Below are 14,455 nucleotides of genomic sequence, written 5' to 3'. Positions count from 1 at the left end.
TTATGCAGGCGAAGCTGCTCTCCAGAACCTTCATCCAGCAGCTCTTGATGGCTACAAAGCTGCCTTCCCAACTGTCCTCTGATGTTGGCCAAACCATCCCCTGCCCGCCCCTATTCTACCCAGGGCAAGAGGGCAGTGGGAAGTGAACCAAAGCAGCACAGGACCTCAAAGGCCACCTGAAGGCTGAGGATCCTGGTGGCAAAAGGCCCTCAAATGGGCCAATCAGACATCCCAGGGCTTTCTCCAACCCCCTGTGGTCACGCGGCTGAGCGCCAAGACGTGGACACTCAGTATCTGCCCCTAGACCTTCCCAGAGCTCAGCACCAACTCTGAATTCCAACCTCAGCCACGGAATCCAGCAGCGCTCATGGGCCAACTCTCCCCACAATGCCGCCCTCTAGGCCACTGCGGGCAGAGGCCAGGGCCAAGGAAGAGATGGGCTCATCAAAAGACCACCCCCCTGCCCCACCCCTTTCCCTGGCACAGGGCTGGAAGGAGACCATACTTGGCCGGCCTCAGCAGTTCTCCACATGAAAAGATACACACACAGCTGGAAAGGCCTGCAAGCATGGTAGACAACATGCCACAGCCCAGCCGGAAAAGTACTGGGGGCTGGTGGCCCAACTCGAACTGCGCCCCCAAGACTGGAAGAAACTGCACGTCAGCTTAGCTTTCCCACACCCTGCCCGGCCCTGGGTGGGAGGACAGGCCGCCCTGCGGTACCTGTGGGTCCTCGAGACGGCTGATGTCAGGGTACAGATAGAACTTGATGCCTGCGCCTGCACCGGGCAGCGTCAGTCCACGGACCAGCAGCACCAGGAGCATAGCGAACGGGAAAGTGGCTGTGAAGTAGACAACCTGTGGGCGTGGGCGGGAGAGAGCAATTCAGGGGTGCCCGTGGCATCAACCACTGCTGTCGAACTCAAGCATCCTCTCCAAGGCCAGGGGTCTGGAACCGAAGCTTGCTGTTTGATCCTGTGTGTGCTTCTTAGCCTCTCTGGGCCTCAGCTGCCTTCCCTGGAACTTGTGCATAATACCAGTCACCTACCTCACAGATGTACTGAGAATCAGTGAAAACAATACGGAGTATCTAGGCCCTGGAAGTAAGAGTGGTGACCAAGACAGACTCTCTGCCCTCATGCAACAGACATGAAGAAAGAATTTTCTTAATGCAAATTAAGAAAAAAATGCAGGGTCGCCTGGGTGGCTCAGTTGGTTAAACAGCTGCCTTCAGCTCAGGCATGACCTGATCCCAGCATCCTGGGATCAAGTCCCACATTGGGGTCCTTGCTTGGCAGGGAGCCTGCTTCTCCCTCTGCCTGCCACTCCGTCTGTGCTTGCTCTCGCTCCTCTTTCTCTGACAAATAAATAAAATCTTAAAAAAAGGAAAGAATGCAAAATAAAACGGTCTAGTCTATGTAAAAGGCTTAGCCCAGTGGTCAGCCTGTGCCAGGATGTATCAGCTGACATTAGAATTGTTAGTAGGACTCTTTGAGTGAAGAACCAGTTAGGGGAGGGTTCAAACCCCAGCTCTGTCCCCTTGCTTGCTGTGTGAACTTGGGCATGATGCTTCACCTCTGGGCCAGTTCCCTTATGTATAAATGGAGACTACAGTAATAGAAGACCTCCATCCAGAGGTGAGGCAAGGGTTCAAGGAGCTGTCTGTACCACCACCTGGCATGTAGGTGCTCAAGAAATGGGGCTTATTGTCGACAGTGACTTTGCAAGCAGCACAGGGAACTTCTGGGAGGAAATGCAGCTCTAACGCCCCTTGGCCAGGAAACCTGGAAGGCCCCCCGACTTCTTTGGAGCCGCGAGAGGCCCCACAGCCTTCCGCAGATAACACAGCACATCCCAGGCTGCCCAAGGTCAACTGGAGATGGACACCAGAGATGACCAAGCCTGGACTGTTCCATGGCCAAGGTCCCGCCCTACTTCCTCTCCTTCACCTGGTCTCCAAACACCCTATGCCCTCAGTTCTCTTGGATGGATCCTTCCCTATCTGTTCCTTCAACGGAGGCGTTTCCAGGCAGGGTTCATGCTTGGGAGGGACTCAGAGATGCATGGCTCCGAACTGACGGTGAGATCCTGGTGTTTCCAGCAGGGTGCCAGCAGAGCAAGGGCTCCCCGGGCACAAGGACCCTTGATGCTCGCTCCGCCCTGCCCCGCAAACCGGTGTGCCAGCCACTGTGCTGACAGAGGAGGGACGGGGAGCTCAGCAGGGCTCGAAGACTCGCCTGGGTCATGCCCAGAGCACAGGAGCCGCAGCCAGAGCCGGTGGACGTGGACCACCTCACTCTGAGCCAAGGCATGAGGCATTTGACTTCACCGATGCAGCACATACAGAAAGTTCCTGTTGACCAACTGAAATGCTAAGGCTGGGTCGCAGAGACCCTGACTCCCTCAGGGTCTTAGGGGACCAGGGGACCAGAAAGGGATGACTACACAGCAAGTGTACCCATTTTGTAGGTGAGGAAACTGACACCCAGAGAGCGGGTGAACATGTCAATGGTGTTGGGCGCTGGAGGCGGAGCTGGGTTACTGCAGGGCACTTCTGGGGCCCACATAAGTACCAGACACCTATGGAGGGTGACCGAGCCTTGAACCCCACCTATCTGGCACAGGAATCCTTGATGGAGCACAATTCTTGGGACAGCCGACATCCCTGTGAGTAGAAACAACCACAAAGGGCCTTTGGAAGAGGGCAGGAGGAACGCTCTCATGGCCTGCCTGGCTCAGCTGCCCTTGGCCAGCCACCACCAAGCAGCATTTACTGAGTGCTTACTGTATGCCTGGCACTATTCTAGGTGTAGTAGTTACTTGGTTGTACTTGGTTGGTCCCATCCTAACCCTTTGAGGCAAGTTTCATTAAGAACCTCATCTTGAAGGTGAGGACACCAAAGCCCCGAGTGTCCACTGCTTGCCCACAGGTCACACAGCACTGAAGTGCCCCAGAGCCTGCTGCCCGCAGACAACTGTGGCAGAGCAGGAAAACCCCTTTCATGTCTGGTGCTTTATTCCACTCAACCTTCCCAATGAACAGAGGAAGCCTGGACTCCCCAAGGGCACAGGTTGGAACTCAAGCTCTGTGACTGGCTTGCTGTGAGACCTTGAGCAAGCTACTGTCCCTCTCTGGGCTTCATTTCCCCTCCCGTGAAGTAGGAGGCTCAGACCAGATGGGTCTGACGTTCCATCCAGCTCTGCCACTCCAGGGGGAGAGAGAGAGAGTCAGGGAAGACCCGCTAGGGGTCACCCAGGCTGGGGTTTGGATCCCACCTCTGCCACCTCCCAGCTGGCGGTTTGGCCTCAGCTCCCACCTGTCTGAGGAGGAAAATAAAGGGCTACCCTCATCTGCCAGCCTCAAGACACTTAAGCAGGGAGGATTCTCCTGCCGCTCCCATTAGGCTAAAGGGCCGGCCCTACGTCTGCCTCTGCTGCTCCTCCCCCAGCCCTGACGACTTTTCTCCATCTGGGCCTCAGTTTCCCCAGCCCCCCAATCTTCCCCTGAGGCAGAGAACCCTCCCAACTTCCCAAGGGCAAGGTGGCAGGCGTGGAGGGTGGGAACAGGTCAGGAAGCCAGAGACGGGGTGAAAGAAAAATCAGCATGTGCCCCCACAAGCTGCTCCTCCCTTCCTGCAGACAGGCCCCCCACCGGTTCCCACCTCTGGGCCCTGCTGCAAACCACACCCAGAGGCCCACAAACAATTAACTGCTGACAGCAGGCTGTCCCCAGAGGGCGGCCACTTCAAAGCCAGCCAGGCCCCACTGGGCTGGGCAACCGGGCTCTGGCCAGAGGTCTTTGTGTCAGGGACACAGGAAACCACCCGGGATGGGGGTGGCTTCCCTTGTTTTCATGTATCAAATCTGTTTAACAAGCACTTAAGGAGCACTTGTTGTGTGCCAGGTATAGGCTAAGAGCTTTAGGTGTAGTAACTCATTTAACCCACACAGCAACCTGATGGGGTAGGGAAAAGGATTAACTGCATTTTCCAGAGGAGAAAACAGGCCCCCCGAGGTGACATCAGGGGCCCTGGGGTCACAGAGGGAATGGGTGGCCGAGGTGGGATATGACCTCGGCCCGCTGGCTTCGGAGTCCTGTGTCTTTGGTGTGTGTGTGTGTGTGTTACCACAGTCCATCCCCTGATCCAGGACAGGACAGCCCCTCCTGCTCACACAGCCTTGCCTAGTCACACCACCTCATCCGTCTCTTTGGAAAGACACCCTTGTTTTGCAAATTCTGCTGCTCTGAGGACAAGCCCCTGAGAGCCATTCTCAACTTTTCCGTGACTCCCCCGGGATCTTCCTGGGAGAGGCTGGTGCCAGCCGCCGCCAGTGGGCCTCTGGTGGTGGCCCAGCAGGCCTTGCCACGGGACGTGGTATTTTTCCATTCTTACTGGCAAGCCTCTGTGGTTCCTCTGAGCCCATGACCCAAAAGCCCTGTGGCCCAACTGCCCTGGAAACTTGCAAGGACAATTCTTTCTCGTTCCCCTCAGGATGGCGGGGAGAGTGGTCCACAAGGCATGAGGGAGACGGGTTAGTCTCCCGCCGCCCTGAACTTCCTTTTGGGGATAAAGGCCTGGGCAGTAGGGGTCACTTATTCCAGAGATGGAGGCTCCTAGAGGTGGGGCCACATATCTGTGCCCAGCATCTAGGCAGGGCCCAAGGGTCTTCATGGCAGCCTTGTGTGTGTCAGAGGGGGAATCACCAACTCCTTTCACATAAGGGGAAACCAAGGCTCAGAGAAGGAAGGGTTCATTCCCAAACTCATGCAGCTTGTGGGAGCAAAACTGAGTCCCAAACGAGGTCCGACTCTGACTGGCCACCCCCACCCCGGGTTTGTTTTCACGTATGGGGCAGAAGAGTTGGGGGTGCAGCCTCAGGGCACGTCTGTGGTCACATCAGCGAAGGTACTCCCCTTTGGGTCCCCAGCACTTAACTTCCCATGTGATGGTCTGGACTTGGCACCTTCCTAGCTTCATGCCCTACCGGCCGGCTAGCTGAGGAAGAGTGCAGGCAGCAAGTGATGATTAGGTGGGGAAGGAATGCAGGATGCAGGACACCCAGGTGGGGAGCTGGTCTGCCTGGGTTCAAATCCCAGCCTGGCCACGGACACCTCTGGATGTGAGGCTGACGGAACGAGCGGTGATCGACAGCCCCAAGAACGGGGCATGGCGCGCATGTGCAACATAGCCTTTGCCGCCATTCTCGCTCTTTGTTGAATGAATGAAGCCCTGGCATATTCAGACCCTTGGAATGATAACAATTACAAAAAAAGGGAACCGAGGCTCAGAAAGGCCAAGTGACTTGAACTTGGGTCCTGAGCTATCCAGACTCTTCCTCCATCCACCCCCCGCTGGACCAGCATCAGCCACTGAAGCGGGGCCGGGGCCAGGGCCAGGGCCAGGATAAGGTCCGTCCTGCTGCCCGTGGACCCAGCCCCCACGGCGGCCGTGAACCTGGTCTGCGGCCAGGGCTGAAAGCCATGGCTGGCAGCGGGTGGCAGGCGGGCGGGCAGGCCGGCCATGGAGCTCAAGGAAGTCCACAGAGCCTTACTGTGTTTGTCTTGGCTTCTCTGGGCTGGCCCGCGCTCTGCTATTGTTCTGGGAGCCATGCCTGCTCCTCAGGGGCCTGGAGCGTGAGGAGGAGATTGTCTCCAGGGGCGGGGTTGGGTAGGGGGACCTCTGTCAAGTCACGTCTTCAACTGGCCACAGTTGCAGCCCAGTACCCTCTACATTTTCATTTGATTCTAAACTCCTGCCCCCCTCCCCGCACCATTGTATCTCAAAGGTTGCCCGCTCTTTCTCGGAAACCACAGCTTCCTCCATCAGACTGGGGGCTCTTCCATAGGTCTGGGTCTGATATACCTCAGGGCCTTTGCATTGGCTGTTCTCCCTGGAATATTTTCTCCTCCAGAGAGCCACATGGCTTACCCTTTACTTCCTTCAACTCTGTGTCCCAAAGTTACCCTCCTTGGTGAGCCTGCCTGGCCACCCCATTTAAAAGTGCATCCCAGGGCACCTGGGTGGCTCAGTGGGTTAAGCCTCTGCCTTCGGCTCAGGTCATGATCTCAGGGTCCTCTGATCGAGTCCCACATCCGGCTCTCTGCTTGGCAGGGAGCCTGCTTCCTCCTCCCTCTCTCTCTGCCTGTCTCTCTGCCTATTTGTGATCTCTCTCTATCAAATAAATAAGTAAAATCTTTTAAAAAATTAAAAAAAAAAAGCGTAACCCAGAACTTTCTGTTCTCCCTCGCCACGTTACTCTTCAGTCCCCACTGACTCCCATGTATTTTACACATTCACCTTGTTGCAACCAACAAATCTCTCAGCTCCCGGATCATAGAGACTTCTGTCTGTCTGTGGACACCCAGCGTATCCCCTGGCTCTATTCCTACAACAGTACCTGACAGGTAGTAGAGGCTCAAAATGTATGAGTACATCAGGAAACGATCATGTCTCCAGCACAGCTGGGGACAAGTGCTCCATAGAAACTTCCAGAAAAACTCACCTCCATGTGGGGAAATAGGAGAGCACAGTGAAGACAGGATGGGTGTTTACAGCACTGTCTGTCTGTGCCAAGCATTGGTGCTGGGGGCACCACATACCTTATTAGAGCCTTCACCTCCACCCATTCTGCATAAGAGAAAGCCAGGGCTTTGAGGGGAGGGAGTGCCCTTGAACAAGCCACTTCACCTCTCCCAGATCAGCTCCCTCCTCATTTGAACAAAGGTGGTAAGGAAATGCTTTGGGCATAAGAGAGAGGAGGAGTGAAGGGGGTAAAGGGGTGAAGGAGCACCCCAAGGCGCCTGTGGGGATTGCTCAAGGGGCCCTGTTCCTGCCTGTCCCAGTGCAATATAACGTCACCCTGACCTGATTCCTTTCCAGACTGGGTTTTAGGGCCCTGCTCCAGAATTGTCCCCATTCTGCTTCTGCTCTCCTGGGGACCCAGATCTTGCCCTTAAGTAAATGCTGGGATCTGTTCTGATCTACAACTTCACTTCAAGGGGCTCTTCATCTGGGGAGAGCACGGTCCTTAATGTCAATTCCAGGGCAGCAAAAAGGCCCCTTCTCCGGGAGATGTCACCCCCTGCCCACCACAGTACCTCAAATGCCACCTTAACTTACTCTTTAGACCTTTGGGGGCTTCTAGACCTTAAAGGGATGTTCCCCTGTCAAGATGCAAGATATAGGAGGAAATGATAGGTGGGGTTCATATAAAGACAGGTCAGCCAACTCCTTCTCTGGCCTAGAGCCCCACTGCAGTGATCCCCCCAGACCCCTCTGCACTGCCTTGTCATCACAGTGACCATGACCACGATACTGGCCAGCGTCCTGCTTATCAGGTAACTGTTCAGCTCTAACTTACCAGTCTTTTAGTTACAGGCTGTCCTTTTCATTATTGGAAATATACCAGTTACACTTACAACCCCAACTGTAAGCTAACATTTTAATAATCAGCTACCACCCTGGTTAATAGCCAACATTCTGGTCTTCATGTAACCTATTAAATCAGCTGCAAATATTTCAGCAATGGCTAACGGTCTGGTTAACAACTAACATCTTGGTTTTGAGCAAGTAACTTAATCATCAGTGAGAAGTTTTCCTTCATAACTAACATCTTCATTTCCAGCCGAAGTGTTAGTTGTACGATAATTTGGTTAACCAGACTTTGCAACCAAACTCCATACCGTTCGGACGTGGGTTCTGATTCTCCAAGTGTGGGGCAAGCCCATGGGTCTGCATTTCTAACAAGTCTGTGGGGGACGCTGAAGCTGCCAGTCGGGGCACACTTTGCAAAGCAAGGTTCTGTGTTTGGGGTGAACTGCTGGTAATTAACAATAAACTCACCTTGCTACCTGTTAACTTATCAACACCCCTGTTTGTTATTTGCTAAATCTGCACTGGCAACACCTGGATATGGGAACCAGGAGTGTAGGGAGCTTACGCAGGCCCCAGAGAGCCCACCATCTGACTTTCAGGAATTCTGTGAACTAGTTAAACTACTGGGAATGTGAAATCAGACATGGTGGGAGTATATACACCAGGATGTGGGCAAATGCCACAGATCAGGGCCTTATTTTCTTTCAGAGGACTGCTTTAGCAACATACTTGGGCTCTTTGGGCTGGGCTGGTTTCAAGCAGGAGGGTCTGGGGGGTGGGGAGACTCTCTGCTGAGGCAGGGGAGGGATGGACGCACAACTCACTTTCCCTGTGGACTTGACGCCCTTCCAGATGCAGAAGAAGCAGACCAGCCAGACCAGGAGGAGGCAGAGAGCAAGGTCCCACTTTAAGGAGCCAGGGTCGTCGATTCCAGAAGACAAGCTCAGCACGTTGCGCCTTCAAGAAAACAGAGCCACAAGTCAGGTTGGGCCCAGGGACACAGAGAGCTTAGGCCAGGGCTCCAACCGGCGAGGATTGAAACCCTGGCTTGGGTGTGTTTCCACAAGCCCCCTCGCCTTTCCAAGCCCTGGAATCCCCAGGGGTCTCTGACACAGCACTCACCCAGATCACAGGGGTATGGAGAAGTCAACAAAGGGGACAGATTGAGACTCCTATGTCAGGTGAACCTGGGTTCAACCCAGTCGGACCTCGGGCAAGTTAAGCACATCTCTATGCCTCAGTTTCCTCATCTGTTAAATGCGTACTAATTCCCATGTGATCGATTCTCAGCAGACCCTTCTTCAGTGTCCACTGTGGGCTAAACACTGGGTTCAAACTTAGCGCTACCATGTGAAAGTCTAGGACTTTGGGTTAGTTACCCGACTTCCTGGACCTAAATCTCCTTGTTTGTGAAATGGGGATAATTACCCAACTCTCTGTCCCACCCCTCTTTTATTATTCACCCCTGTTTCATATCTGAATATCCATGAAAATGTAAGCCTCAAGAGGGCAAAGTGTTTGTTCTGTATATGGCTGCAGAGCACCTACCCACCTCTTTACAGGGATCGCTGTTAAGAGAAAACCCACATGAAGTACCAACGACAAGGTCTGGGATGCAGCCAGCATTGGGTAACCCTTAGCACTCACTCCCGTCCTGGCCTCGAGATGCCCAGATCAGCATCTAGCACCTGAGCAGTGAGCCTCCTCGCCCCAACTCTGCAGGGTTATGAAGGTCTTGAGAAGAGGCAGGGAGACAGTGAGAAGGCTTGATGGCCTGGCCCAGCATCACACAGCAGAGGCTGGGTCTGTGGAGTCCGAGAACCTCACTGACCTGCAGAAGATGTGTGAGAGCACCTACTCACACACGTCCCTGAGGGGCTGATGCCATCTGAAGTCGGGGTGGGGTTGCACCGGGTGCTATCAGCCAGAAGCCGCAAAACTCAATGCCAAGACCCTGTCCCCATTGTCCCAGAGCGGATACTGCAGCAGTGACTAAGGACAGGGGCATCCAGCCGCAGGGACATCAGGGTCCCACGTTCCCCTGGCTCCCCAGGCTGCTGATCATGGGAGACAGGGAGCTTGTGCTCCCTGTGTATGAAAAGTCGGGATTCCTTCTAACCAAAGTCAGCTCCTGGTTTGGAGGCCACACACCAGCAAGAGAGGCAGAGAGGGGGCGTGACTTTGTGCGCCCTGTAAAACAGAGATAACAGCTCCTGCCCCCAGGCCACTGCCTAGGAATGCATTCCAGACCATTCCCTAGCTTCCAGCCAGTTGTGGTCAGGGCGCTGGATGTCAGAAGGCCTGCTGGGCCAGGATACTTCATTGTTTTGCCTTTCCCCACTCCACCCCATCCCCACCCCGCAGAAGCTTCAACATAAGGACCTTGAATAAATCCAAGATCCCCATCTCAAGTGGCATCCAAAGCGAGGCCATTTCTTTGGGCCACTGTTGTGCTCCCAGCACCTAGAACAGCGCACAGCACATAGTAGGGTCTCAAAAGATACCTGCTGAGTGAATGAACCAAGGACTCACCTGAGGATACCAGCAAGTTCACACAGCACTCAGAACCAAGTCATGAAGTATTTCCGTTCACCTCAAAAAGGGGCAGTATTCCTGTCCTTGTTTTTGGTGAGAACCCGGACATTAAGGAGCTCCCCTTTGACACCTCTGATGGTGTGTGCTCAGAAGGTCCACAAGGCCTTTCCAACTTATCATCTGATCCAAGGACTAGAGGTCATTTGCCCCATTTTACAGATGGGGAAAACCGAGGCAAGAAAGCTTCAACTGCCCACAGACACACAGCCAGCGGGTGGCAAGGCTGCCACCCTACACCCAAGCCTGTCAGACTCCAAAAGCCTGTGCTCTGCAGACTGCCCTGCACTGCTCCTCCAATAAGCAGACAGAGTAACACTGAAACCTTAAAAACAATCTGCCCAGCTCCTGCTATGGGCCAGGGTCCCCTGAAGCCTCAAGCCAGGGGGCATCCCCTGAGGCAGGCTGTCAGCCAACCGCATCCCGGCTGGGGCCCTGCCAAGCACGTGGATCTGGCGGCTGCAGCTGCTTTAGAACAAAAAGCCCTTCCCTGCGCAGCCTACCGAGCTCAGCGCCTTCAATGAAGGCCCAGGGCATGCTGGGCAGCGGCCCAAGGCTTCCTTGTGAATGGGCAGCGTCAGGGAGAGTACTTTCCACCTCCACACCTTTGGGCCCGCTGCAATGCCAGCTACACCGTCCTCATGCTGCCAGGGAAGCCTTTCCCGCTGCTCTGCACACAACTGACTGGAGTCCCCGTCTGTCTCTCCAGCCATCCCCTCACACCAGATGTCACCTTCAGGTATGTCTGGCCTGCCTACCAGCCTCCAGACAGCCTGAGAACAAGGATCTCACAGACAGGCACACAGTAGATGCTCAGCTCATGCTGAGAAGGTCCCCAGCCTTTTCTTGTCTCCTCTGGGTAAGTCAGCTGAGAAGCTTGAAACCCCAGAGCCTGAGCTCTTCCCTTCCCTGTGTGACCACACCAAGCAAGGTCGGTTCACGGACACCCTTTCTAAAGCCTCCTCCTACCCCTGTGCAGGGTAAACCAGTGGTGCCTATGACAGATGGCAGGCTGGCTCTGGGCAGCCGACCAGCTCCGGAAGCTGGGAAACCGAGTCTCCAAGGCCGGTGGCCATCTTCTTGTAGGAGTTCATGATGCCTCTTGGTGGCACCATAAGGAATGTTCTCTTTGACCCAGCCATACTCCATGCCCGAGCCTCTCTCCCATAATTACCCTTGCACCTGTGGCCAACGACAGGGACCACCCCAAGCTATTCAATACAGCACGGTCTATAGGAGCAACAGATTGGAAACCACCCAAGTGGCCATCAGTAGGGGCTCAGCAGCACAGAGAAGACACAAGGTGAACTCCAGTGCCGCAGGGCCTGTGAGACAGTGGGAAAGCTCCCAGTGAGCAGATAAGAAACGATATATCCTGCAGATAAAGTAAGTGAACAAAGCAAGGTGAACGGGGCTTATGGCATGCGCCCTATTGTGTTAAAAAGGGAAGGGGGTGGATGTACATTTGTGCTTGAATGCGCACAGACTATTTTTGGCAGGACACACTAGACGCTGCTGCCCGTGGGGAGGGGGACCTGGTGGTGGGGACGCGGGGGAGGGGAATGCACTTGGCCTTGGGTATCGTTTTTTTGTACTTGAATGTTTTTCTCTTTGGATGTTTGATGTTTTTAGATGAATGATTCAATGTTTTTAATAGCACCTTTATAAAAATTATTTAAAAGTCTTGAAAATGTTTGTAATGGGCCATACAGACGTTCTAGGAATGGAATGAATGTGTCTCATCAGTCAGGGGTTGTCAAAACAGAGCCCAACGTGGGCTTGGGGCCAAAATGACGGACATCCTTTCCAAAGATAGCTCTGGGTAGCCGTGGAGGTTGGAGAGTGTGGGGCCATCCGAATCCTTTTTTGAAAGGACCACGTATGAGAGACCCTCCACAGGTCCCTCCCGTGTGGGACTCCCAGGGCCTCAGCCACAGAGCGGCGGACAGGGATCTGCTGGGCCTTCCCGTGGTGGTGAGAGGGCTCAATAAACTGTAGAGTGCTGTGCCCCAGAGAACAGCCATAGTGCACTGCCCCTCAGCGGTCTCTTAACCACCCCAGGAGACTGCATGGTACCCCAAATTCAGCCACATGTCCCCAGCACTGCCACCATTCTTCTATGGACCCTTCTGCTTCCCAGAGCTTTTTCAGTGGCCTTCCTACTTGTCTTCCTGCCTCCACGGTCACCCTCCCCCCCAGGTCTGCTCTCATCAAGAGAGAATCTGTCCAGACCCAAGTCAGGTGGACACCACTCCACCATTCCACATCCTCCCATGGCTCCTACCTACCTGGCTAAGAGGCCCTCCTAACTTGCCCTATCCCTTCTGGCCTCCCCGAGTAAGGCGACCAAATACTCTTACCATTCAGACCCATTAATGACACTGGGACCACAGGTGTATCAACGGGACAAGTTCATGGATGCTGGTCCCATCTCCAACCTCATCGCCCACAGGGCCCCTTCAGCCACAGTGTCTTCTGAAAAGACTGAGCACATTCCTGCTTTAGGACCTTTGAAAAGTTTGTCAGTCACTTGTTATATGACATGACAACCACCTCCCTGCGTCATTTCAGGTCCCTGTTCAAATGTTACTTCGCCAGGGCAGCCTTTCCTGGCCATCGTATAGTCACTCCCCTTCCCCTGCCCTGGCTTCGCTTTTCATTATTTATCACTGCTTTTCTATTACAATTTTATTTGGGCCATCCATTTAATGTCCATTGGTCTTACTAGAATGCCATCTCCTTTGGAGGCTGGGCCCGTGTCTGATCACTGCTGGATCCAGAACAGTGGCTGGCGCAGAGGAGGAGTTCAACAGACATTAACGGAGTAAATGAATCATACCCATTTGGTTGATGGGGAAACTGAGGCCAGAGAGGTTCAGGAATTCACCTGAAATGACCCAGACTAAAAAAAAAAAAAAAAACAACAGCAGCAGCCCTGGGCCTGAATCCCTTTTTCTGATGCCACCTTGGGGACCAGCCACCCGTGTGCCTGGTCCTATGCTGCCCTTCACGAGGGCTCCCAGCATCCCAAGCTTCCTGACACTGCTCATCCAGAGGGAGGAGACCCAGAGGTGAGCTGCATTCTTGTCCAAGAATAGTAATGATTCATTCCAGGGTGGGATCCAAAAAAGAGTCGCCTGGACGTCTGTTGTGAGTCGGCCGCCCCGCTGCCGTCCAGCCAGCACTCAGAGATGTAAATACGTCCTCCGAGTGGGCCAAATCGTTTCCTTTTGACTGCCGGCCAGCCATTTATTGGCCCTGGCTCTTCCCTGGAGACTGGCGGAGGCAACAATTATAAAAGAGCCCGTCCGCCCTGAGCATGGGGCCACACAAGGCTTTCTCCACCGCCTCCTCCTTCCGACAGCTGCAGGGGAAGATTGGCTGAGCACGGCTTGTTTGCAAATATGACTCATTTCTTTGATTCTAATAAAGTCTAATGATACGTGCTGAGCTCCCGGGGGGGCTCGGGAGGAACCAGGGAGGAAGGCATGGCTCCGGCCTGATGGAGGGCATGGGGCCAGATCTGGCCCCGCCTGTCTTCCAGGGCTGGGGTGAAGCAGGACCCTTAGGATAGAGTGAGGACCCCAGAGGAGGGACCAGCAGGATGAGGTTAACCAGGGGCACAAGCTCTGTTTTCCATCAGAGCAACTCTGAGTCGAATTATAAAGCCAGTGTGAAATGACTATCTCCGGGGGCCCCGGTGGCTTTCACAGGGCTCTGGAAGAGGTCATCTCACTGGCTCTTGCTGACAATGGTGCTTTAGCGTTACAGATGGGGTGGGTGTTGTGGTGGGGGGAACCATGCCAAGAGGGGACCCCCTGTGACCTGAGAGTAGGTCACACACACGGCACAGTGTTACCTGTGACCGTGGACCTGTGGCTGGTGGGGACACAGACCCCAATGTCAGAGATGAGGGCTGGCAGCCCTCTCCTATCTAGCTGCTTGTGTAACCTTAGGCAAGTCACTTAACCTCTCTGGCCCTCAGTGTCATACCCAATAAGCCATGACTGGAGGCCCTATCCTTAGCATGTCACTCTTTAACTTGTGCCAGACTGTGACCTCAAGGTTCAGAGAGGAGGTGACTGCCCTGAGGCCATGCAGCGGGGACGTGTGGGGGCCAGAGGCAGTGTCCCTGCTCTAAGGGAACTGGACATCACCCATACTCTTTCTCAGCTAGTAAAATGAGAGAGGGGGAGAGCAGCTGGCAGGGATGATCAGCAAATTCCTTCCCTGTCCACGGGGCTATAAGGAAGTCTCAGCTTTCACAGCACCTTGTTATTCTGATTCCCAAGAGTTCCCAAACACCCGTCGGCCATTGGTCCACCTGAAGGACTTACACGTCTGCTACAGGTGAGAAGTGGACAGAAACAATGGCTGGGGCTGGGCTCTGGCTTGAGGGATGTAGAGAGCAGCCTTTTGCAAGTATCCTTACTGCTCTGCTGCCTAACCTGGTGCTAGTCAATGACACCTCAATAATGTCCTGGCAA

The 14,455-nt window shown here is 54.3% G+C and overlaps 1 protein-coding gene across 4 annotated transcripts in view; it reads right to left on the bottom strand.

The window, feature by feature from the left end:
- The window catches only part of SLC6A6 (solute carrier family 6 member 6), an 82,866-nt gene that overhangs the window by 21,079 nt on the left and 47,332 nt on the right, over positions 1-14,455 (bottom strand). For all 4 annotated transcript variants that reach the window (XM_044252918.1, XM_044252920.1, XM_044252919.1 and 1 more), the window contains 2 exons: positions 8,201-8,333; positions 724-858 (listed from right to left, as the gene is read on the bottom strand). In XM_044252918.1, the coding sequence (XP_044108853.1) occupies positions 724-858; positions 8,201-8,333 (268 nt within the window). The remainder of the gene's footprint in view (positions 1-723; positions 859-8,200; positions 8,334-14,455) is intronic.

Source organism: Neovison vison, chromosome 6 (genome assembly GCF_020171115.1).
Source record: "Neovison vison isolate M4711 chromosome 6, ASM_NN_V1, whole genome shotgun sequence".
NCBI classification, from domain to species: domain Eukaryota; kingdom Metazoa; phylum Chordata; class Mammalia; order Carnivora; family Mustelidae; genus Neogale; species Neogale vison.
The sequence above is the reverse complement of the archived record's forward strand: the minus strand, read 5'-3'. Positions and strand labels throughout refer to the sequence as shown.